Source organism: Mesocricetus auratus, unplaced genomic scaffold, assembly GCF_017639785.1.
Source record: "Mesocricetus auratus isolate SY011 unplaced genomic scaffold, BCM_Maur_2.0 Super-Scaffold_4256, whole genome shotgun sequence".
Taxonomy (NCBI): Eukaryota; Metazoa; Chordata; class Mammalia; order Rodentia; family Cricetidae; genus Mesocricetus; species Mesocricetus auratus.
The window spans coordinates 91872191-91882161 of NW_024429182.1; the positions used below are offsets into that span (position 1 = coordinate 91872191).

The window sequence follows — 9971 nt, forward strand, 5'->3', positions numbered from 1 at the left end:
TCTACAAACCAAAAAGAAATATTTTTATTATTGCTCAAAGAAACTAGTCTATGCAATGGATATTCTTCACAGTTAACTTGACTAAATTTGTAATCACTTAGAAGACATAGCCTGGTTGTATCTATGATGGTTTTTCCATGAAGGAAGACCAACCCTGCATGTAAGTAGTATCATCCCATGGGTTAGGGTCTCCAACATAATAAAAAGAGGGAAAGGAAAGCAAATTGAGTGCCAACATTCATTACTTGGCTTCCTAACAGGACACAATATAACCAGCCACATCATGCTTCTGCTACCATGCCTCCTCTGCATCATCAACTGTGTCCCCTCAAACTGCGAGCTAACTCCTTCCTGGAGTTAGGAATATGTCAAAGCAACAAGGTAACCAGTACACCTAGTGTGGTACAGGTTTGCAGTCCTAGCTACTTGAGAGGGCTGAGGTAACAGGATCACAAGTTCAAGGCACATCCTACGAGGATATCTGAACATCCTATGAGAAGCCTATCTTGAAAATTAAGCAAGAAAGCAAGTTAAAAAAAAGTTTCATGCCTGGCGTTGGTAATGCATGCCTTTGATCCCAGCGCTTGGGAGGCAGAGACAGGCAGATTTCTGTGAGTTCAAGGCAAACCTGGTCTACAGAGCGAGTTCCAGGACAACCTCCAAAGCAATAGATAGAAACCCTGTCTCGAAAAACCAAATAATATATAAATATATAAATAAATAAATAAGTAAATAAGTAAATAAATAAATAAATAAAAGCTTCAGATATGGCTCAACAGTATAATGCATTCCCGTAGTACCTCTGAGGTCCTTAGTTATAAACCTATGCTGATAAAAGAAGTAAAAGATTTAAATAACTCAAGAGCCTTATCTTGCTTACTGACTGAAAGACCTAATACAGTAAAGATACTAATCACCTCAGCTGCAGGAATAATGCAATTCCTAGAAGATCTCATCTATACTAATAAACACAGAGAAGCAGAAGAGATAAAATTTCTTGTTTTAAAAATTGAGCAGGCACTGTGGCACAACCCCAACACCTTATGCATGGATTATACAACATGGCAGTAGCCAAGAACTTTTGGATTGAATTTGAGTCTCACTCTACACAATTCAGTTATTGGGATCAAGAATCTGTGACTAGACAGTTCATAGTGCTTATGAGAAGACCTAGACTATGTATCTGTTTAGCCTCATTAGAGAGGATTCCTTTTAAAGTAGGTATCAATTAACACAGAGACCAACAAGTTTCCAAGATATAGAGAACAGGAGACTATGGAATGGTCAGCATTTAGTAAAACATCTATATTACATCCCCTTACACATCATCGTGGAAGAGTGGGTAGAAAAACTGTACAATGCAGAGGAGGTGGATGACTACAAACACAGAGTGCTTTGCAGAAACAACAAAACAGTTGTACATAGGAACTCACAGTGGTTTTGACAGTATGCACAAGACTTGTGTAAGCTCAAGCCACACAGAAGCCCCAGAAAGGAGAGTGCTCATTTTTAATAGCAACAAAGAACATAGTTACTTTACAAAACATCCTACTACCACTTACAATTTTCAATGCAATTTTGTCTTATAACTGTTACAATTGATGGGTAATCATCATATTCCAGAATCCTCACTGAAAGTATTTATGTGTATGGTTTTACTCAGCCCTGACTACAAAGATATGAAATAGGTGTCTTATTACAGCAAATTTGTAACTTAAAGACTTTGGTTCAAAAGGCTATGTGCAGGTTCAAAGTTATACATGACAGTGCGGGGAACTGAATTCCCACCCCTATACTCTGACATCAGACTTGAGCACCCCATCATTGCTCTGTAAGGCCACCATAAAATAAGGAGAAAAAAATCACAGTGTGCCAATAGGTGAAGAAACCTTTTATGTTGCCATAACTCACTAAGATGATTATCTGAATCCAAGATGGAATAATTCACATAAATATGTATACAGGTTCTATGTGGGTAACCATCCTATAAAATATCTCATGGAGAAAAAGTTCATATTGTATTTAAACAGAGTAGTTTCATTCCTATACTTTACAATCAACAGATATACTTGATACTGACTTGATTTAACCAGGAGTATTACATTTATAGCTAAAATCTGACTTTGAGGGGGATGTTTAGAAAGTAGCTATTAGAAATAATTACCTAGAAAGTAGATTGTGTTGGCCACAAGTGTTTTCCAAGAATTCTCCTTAAGGCCCCAGTGACTTCCTTATTCCTCAGGCTGTAGATGAGGGGATTCAGAGCTGGAGTGACAATAGTATAGAAAACAGACAGGATGTTGTCTTGTTTGGGACTGTGGAATTGACTGGGAAGAACATACATGAATGAAGCACCCCCGTACCACATCCCAACCACTATCAGATGGGAAGAACAGGTGACAAGAGCTTTCTTCCTGCCCTCGTTTGAGGGCATGTGGAGTACACTAAAAAGAATTCGTACATAAGAGGCCAGGATAACAGCAAGAGGGAGAATCAGCACAGAAACACCTGTCAAGTAAACCATGAGCTCATAGGCAGAGGTGTCCGCACAGGCCAGCTTCAACAATGGTGGGATCTCACAGAACAGGTGTCTGATCTGCCTAGATTTGCAGAAGGGATACAGCATAGTGTACATGGTAAATACTATGGCCATCAGAGATGCCAGGATCCATGATGTGGCTACCATAAACCAGCAGACACTTGGCCTCATGAAGATCATGTAATTCAAAGGATGGCAAATGGCCACATACCTGTCATAGGCCATAAAAGCCAAAAGGAGGTCCTCTGCACCACCAAGTGTCAGTTCTAGAAACATTTGAAAGGCACAACCTCCAAAGGAGATAGTATTGTCTTTGAGTATAAAATCCATGATAGCCTTGGGAGTGATGACTGATGTCAAGAGGAGGTCCATAAGAGAGAGCTGTCCAAGCAGGAAATACATGGGCACATGAAGCCGGGCATCCATGGTGATGACCAGGAGCAGAAGTCCGTTGCTGGTCAGAGCCAATGTGTACAGGGCTGTGATTGTGGCACAGAGCAGTTCAGGATAGCCACTGTCATCCAGAATCCCCACCAAGATGAAGCCACTTCCCAAGGTGGAGTTCCAGAATTCCATTTTAATGATATCTTTTGTTGCCTAGAAACAAATGAGTCAATGAAATTTTATTAATATACACCTAGTTTTTATGTTAACACCTTGAAACTCCAGTAATAAATGCTATTTTTCTTTTGTATAACTTTCCTAATTGACATTCAAATTCCTGGCTTTTGTCTTAATAAAACTTCTGAAGATGAATATTGAAATTACTACTGGAAAGGAAGGACACAGCTCCAGACTTTAATCTCATAAAGCAGAACACATAGATATCGGAGTACAGCCATACACAGATGTACTATTACAGAAATGTACAGGGTGGAGGACTCACAGATGAATGGCATCAGCACTCATAGATATACTAGTAAGGAGCACACAAAGATATACAAGTACATCACTGCACATAAATGTCCTGGTACAGCATAGCTCACATTTCTATTACTAAAGTACTGTGAAATGGCATATTTGCAAAACTGTTATACTATTACCACAGTGTAAAGTAATGTGTATTTACAACAAAGCAGGTGAATGTAGTCGTGGGGCCTAAACATGCCTTTATCAGTCCTAAAACAGAGCAATTGAAAAGATGATGGAACTCAAAGCAATAGAAATTTTGATACTGTATTTTTTTCCTGAGACAGCATTTCCTCTGTGTAATAGCCCTAGCTGCCCTGGAACTCACTTTGTAGACCAGGATGGCTGGAAACTCATAAAGATCCACCTGCCTCTCCTTCCCAAGTGCTGGGATTAATGATGTGTGCCACAACCGCATGGCATACTTTAAGTCTTAAAGTTCTGATTTGGACTTTATACTGCCATAATATCCTAACAGGTTACACATTTAATTTAATTAGAGATAAATTTCTCACCTTGGCTGGATAAAGGTTTAGCTGCCTAACCACCTCTGCTTCTCTTCAGCTGCATGAAGATGCAGGCTATTCAGTACAAAGAAGGACAGAAGTGGTTTTTCAGTGGTATCAAATTGGTTTGTTTTGCTAAGCTGGTTAAGTATGTACAGAAGGAATTCTTATAATGTCAGTTGTCAGGGGCATTATCCTTTTCTTTCATCTACAGATGTTCTCTGAAGACAGATGTGGGGGCAACCAGGCAGCTAACATTCTTTGGGTACTGTCCCATGGATAAAGATGTCTTCCAGTTTTGACATAGAAAAATGAGTAGAAACTGTTTCTCTTTAATGGGTTGCATGGAAAGAAATCTTCTATGCCCATGTCATGTATCCAACTTTTCTTGGGTCCAGATGCTCAGATTTTTATTCCTGCTGCCATATGGGACCAAAGATCAAAGGTGTATGAAAGAAAGTGGAAATTAGAAGAGAGGTCCAAAAGGCCCCACCTAAATGTACATCAGGGTAGAGGTAAGCTGAGGCTTTGTTGAGTTGCACATTACTTTGCCCTCGAAGCTTGTGGTCTCCTTTCATACTTCTTCTATTGCTATCTTCAGAGAGACACCTCCCAGATGAAATGGCCTCCCTTGGAAACATTAGTCTAGGAAATAGTAAAGTAATGAATCCTCCTGGGTGTGTTTTATAGCTTGTTTTTCTGAGAGCTCTATATCTGAATTAGCTATGGGGCCACCAGTTTCTCTTACAATGAATGCAGGAATCATGAAGAAAACTAGCAAGAAATGAAACAGAAAATAAAGAACAATAATATAGGATATTGTAAAAATTACCCAAATAAATGATGCACTTGTATGAAACTATCTTAACGAAGCCTATCCCTTTATACAATGACAACTGCTAATGACAATGTAAGAGGTAAACATGTGCTGGGCAGTAAAGACACACTTCTTTAACCTCAGAATTCAGGGAGGCAGAAACAGATGGATCTCTATGAGTTTGAGACCAGCCTGTATAGAGTGAGTTCCAGTATAGTCAGAGTTATACAGAGAAACTCTGTTTTGAAAAAAACAAATAATAATAATAAAGAAAACAGAGGTAAAATGCTCAGTATAACAAATAACTAAAATTACAGAGTTTGCAGATATGTACAATATTATATATACATTTATTTAAATGTGTTCTCCGGGAAGGAATGAGAGACTCCCATAAGGTGAGAATTTATTGCATGAAGACAGGACTTGCACTTTCCTAAGAAACTCCTAAAATTGACAGAGAAAATTGACTGACCAAGACTTAAACATAATAATGGAGAAGTAGCCATTCCATGTTAGGGCAGAACATCAGACACAAAGCTGATGCAATATCGACAAATTCTAATAATTACAACGGAAAACAAAATTGGAAAATTGTCAGTTTTATAATAGTAAATTCACTTTAGGTATTTCTCCTATTGAAAACATGACTGGCAATTTTCTTATTTGTATTATTTTTGTAATCAAGAAATGGAAACTTTGATTTAATTTTCTTAAAGTTTAAAATAGAAAGCAATGGACCCTCAAGCAGCATTTTTTATCATTTACTTGTGTATAAATAAAAAGAGACTGAAGAAGAAAGGAGGATAAGGAAGGAACTGGGTAAGAGGTTGGGATAGCCTGACCTAGAGCATTGATAGCGGAGGCAGGCACAGGCTGAACAGCTGAATCCTGTGTTCACAAACCACATAGACATATGCCTATGTGAACATCTGTGCAGAAAGATGAGCAGGAGAAACAGAGTTTAACCAGCTGTGAAAGTTACAAAATGATATTAAGAGGCCAATGAAGGAAAACCTGATATTGGCACTTGTCCTTGGCTATCTCCTGTAGCGGATACTAACACATACCAAAAGCACAGGTAGCAATGAAGAATACAACAGTAACAGAAACTGTAAGACATCTTTTTTTTTGCTTAATTGAAGCTCCATAAAGAGGTTTATTGTTTCCTGGATAGGTCTCATCACCATCTATTCTGTAAGTTTCTATATAAGACAATGCGGGGTAGAAGACCTCAGACCCAATGGCAGTTTAATGGGTAAGGTATACAGATGTGCCAAGTCAGGGGATTTTCATTAAAAGGTTCATTAAGATCCAGATTCCAGCACAGCTCACCCCCATTCACATGGGAGTTAGCCTTTTGGTGTGGACCTAGGGTTCTCCTATTTCAGTGATTCTCGTCCTGTAGGTCATCTCCAGTGAAAAGCAAATATTTCAAGTGGTCCTAAGAACCTTCATGCAGTTGGTTGTTTTTACTCTTTACACTTTTGAGAGGCCTGCCACCCAGCTCTCAAATAAAAACATAGAGGCTTATTCTTAATAACAAGTGCCTAACCTTTAGCTTGGCTTATTTTTAGCCAGCTTTTCTTAAGTTATCCCATCTATCCTTTGCCTCTGGGCTTTTCCCTTTTCTTCTGTACTTCCACTCTCACTCTGTGGCTGTGTGACTGGGTGGCTGGGTCCTTCTTTTTTCACTGCTCGATCTCTTTTGCTTCCTGATCCCTCTTTTTCTCTTTCTATTTATTCTCTCTGCCTGGAGGCCCCTCTTATCCTTTCTCCTTCCTTGTTATTGACTGTTCAGCTCTTTATTAGACCAATCATGTGTTTTAGACAGGCAAAATATCACAGCTTCACCGAGTTAAACAAATGCAACATAAAAGAATGCAACACATATTTCATCATTAAAACAAACCTTCCATAGTATATATAAATACAACGTTTCTTAAAATAGTATTCTACAGCACACCAACAATACATTTATTTCTATTGCTACTTTATAATTGTAATTTTGCTACTGCGTGGTTTCTCAGTTCATAAATCCATCAGAAATGTGTATCTTCTGATGGTTGTGACCCACAGGTTGAGAACTGCAGTCCTATTCTTCCTTGTCATACACTTCAGCCATTTCTTAAAGCCCATCTTTTTCCTTTGTGATTCCCTGCCTGCCCTGCAGAATCACTTCTCTATTAAGTACATTGCAACCACTACACTTGGCTGTGATTCAGGTACTCTACCTGTGTCCTGTTCCCTTCCTCTATCCTGGTCTCTTCAGAGTACTCTTAGACCTGGTACTTCCTGCCTGCTTAGCCCTTCTTCCTAGCCCACCTCCATTCACTTCAGACACACTGCAATCCATAGCCAGAAAAAAATCTGCATCTGCCAGATTTCCTGGAGTAGGACTCCAAGTCCTGCTTAAGAAAATTGCAGACTCAGAATGCCTACTAGCCTATCAGTCAGCTAAACCTCGGAACAAATCTGAGACTACTTGGAGTTGAAATCAAGCATTCCAACCATAATTGCAGACCTGGTGCCAGCTTTTGTCTGAATCCCAAAACCCAATAAAACTGAAAGACTGAGAAGCAAGCATCATTCTTCCCATCCACAACGTGTCATATTGGAGCAATACAAACAAATAATGAAACACCCACCCAACAAACCTAAGACCAGGTAGCTACAACAAGAAAACAGCAAACACCGTAGCTCCAGATGCTTAACTTATAGCACAAAACCCATCCAGGAAGAACCAGGGCAATATTCCTTCTACAGAAGAAAACAACCACACTGCAATAATCCCCAAGATAAGCAAATTGGCTGAGGCACAAGACAAGGATTTCAAACTAGCAATTATAAATGTGTTCAAGGGCCTTAATGAGGATATGAATAAAATGCCTTAATGAAGACAATGAAAACACAAACGGTTGAATAAAATATTGAAAATAGTTTGAGACATTTTTGGGCAGTCACATGTCTGGCAGCCATTTTTATTAGGGTTAAAAAGGGTGAATGCCACATGATTTCACTGACATATTGATTAAAGGTGACCTCTGGCAGCTAAACTTTAAAATTTTAAGCTAACTTTGTAATTTAATTTTGTAATTTAAGTCTCCCAGGTGATAATGGTTTTTAAAGACATGAGTTGATCATGGGTAACAGCTGAGGGCTGCAGGGTTAGAGTTCCAAGAGAGTCCAGTTGCAGTGGTGGACCTTAACAGTTTTGGAAATGCCAGTGCTAGCTGATAGTCACCAGAACACTAGCCACAGTGAAATGGAGCAGGCCGAGATCTAGAAGGCAGGCTATGTATATGTTTGCAAGGGTGGGGCCAAAAGGTGATCCAAGCCTCTCAAAAACCAGCAAAAGCATTATGAATGATTCCTAGATATTGAACTTTAGATTGTTTGCACTATTGGAGCTTAATTTTGCTTTACACAGATTATGGTTATGCCATATGTACTTCCTCTTGAAGTAAAAATAAAAGAGTACTTTACTTTTGATATTAGGAAGGTATTTGAGAAATTTTAAACTTCTTAACAAGGAAATTTTGGAGTTTGACAGAATTTAAAAAATGAATTTTTTAAAGGAAAATTTTAGAAAATATTTAAATTTATAAGGCTATAGGCCATTGGAAACATTTTACATTGTTAATATTTAAACTTAAAATAGAAGGCTAAAAATTACGGTCACGGTCATAAGCACCAAAACCTAAACACCCAAAACTGAGATGTTCCTTTCTTGTGATGCAAAGGGGTGGAGCATCTTCTGAGCCCATGAGTCTCTACTGAAAGGTCAAAGCATGGGGAAAGTCGGGAACCACTGACTTAGAGAATGTCTCTTCCTATTCAAGGTCTCTTCATGCTTAAGAATGTGTGCTTGCCACACCCCTTGTCTTTGCTGACTTTGTTATGCATAAGCTATTTTGACAAACTGAGTCATACAAATGTTTTATATTGATACTTAAAAGGAGCTTCAATTGATTTGGTCTCCCTAGTAGCCTTTTAAGGGTCCCTGTGATCTGGGCATAACACTTTGCCTTTGCTAATCGTAAATTGATATCTTCACTGTAATAAAACCTAACTATGAATGAAACAGCTTTTCTTCATTGTTCCAGTAAGCAAATATACATATCACACACACACACACACACACACACACACACACACACACACACTGTTTTAAATAGTATTCAGTTTGCCAGAGGCTCCACTACTTGGGTAGCTATTTAATTTTGGGCACTTCCTTGTGGTCGTTTGCAAAAAAGGAAAGAATGGCATTGTATTTTGGACTTGGAACAGCTGTTTACAATAACATAAAACCAGAAATTTAAGGATTCAAAAAGTAAGGGGTAGGGACTCAAGAGATGGCTCAGAAGCTAAGTGTGCCTAAAACACTTGCATAGGACCTGTGCAGGGAAGCCCAAAACCATATGAAACTCCAGCTTCTGCAAGATCCAATGCCTCTGGTCTACAGATTCACAGACTCATGTGTACACAGGCATGATATATACTTGAAAATAATACAATCAAGTTCTTTTTATAAGACAGGGGCTGGAAAAATTAACACCCACACACCAGAAAACCATGCAGTCATTGGTATGATTTCTTACTATATGATTTACACTAGGAAATTTTGTTATGGAATATCATATAAATGATAATCCTGTTTTTGCAGAATAACATCTGATATGTGTTACTTAATTGCTCCTAAACTCAATTTCCTCATCTGCAATATGGAGACAATGTTGGTATAAGACCACAGTGGGATTATAATGAACCTTCAGTAAAACAATGAGGTAAAGTTCACACACCAAAGCCTGGCACTTAAGAAGCATTGATTTAAAGTAGCGACTGACAGCAGAATGAAAACCCTGATGTGGACCTACACACCTACAAACACGTGATTTTTGACAAAGAAGATAAAATTATACAATGGAAAATAGAAAGCATCTTCAACAAATGGTGTTGGCACAACTGGATGCTGGTGCGTAGAAGACTACAGATAGATCCATATTTATCACCATACCCAAAACTTAAGTCCAAATGGATCAAAGACCTCAATATAATCCAGCAACACTGAACTTCTTAGAAGAGAAAGTGGGAGGTACCCTTGAACAAGTTGGTATAGGAGACTGCTTCCTGCACATAACACCAGTAGCACAGACACTGACATTGACAATTAGTAAACGGGACCTCATGAAACTGAGAAGCT

The 9971-nt window shown here is 38.6% G+C and overlaps 1 protein-coding gene across 1 annotated transcript; it reads right to left on the bottom strand.

Annotated features, from left to right (window-relative positions):
- Window positions 1–2164: 2164 nt before the first annotated feature.
- Window positions 2165–3115, bottom strand: LOC101833766 (olfactory receptor 2AG1-like). The gene has a single exon (XM_005075738.2). It carries the CDS (start codon window positions 3113–3115, stop codon window positions 2165–2167), a length of 951 nt encoding a protein of 316 aa, XP_005075795.1.
- Window positions 3116–9971: the final 6856 nt, after the last annotated feature.

Coding starts and splice junctions, on each gene's coding strand:
- LOC101833766 (XM_005075738.2), bottom strand. CDS start 3,115: ATGGAATTCTGGAACTCCACCTTGGGAAGTGGCTTCATCTTGGTGGGG.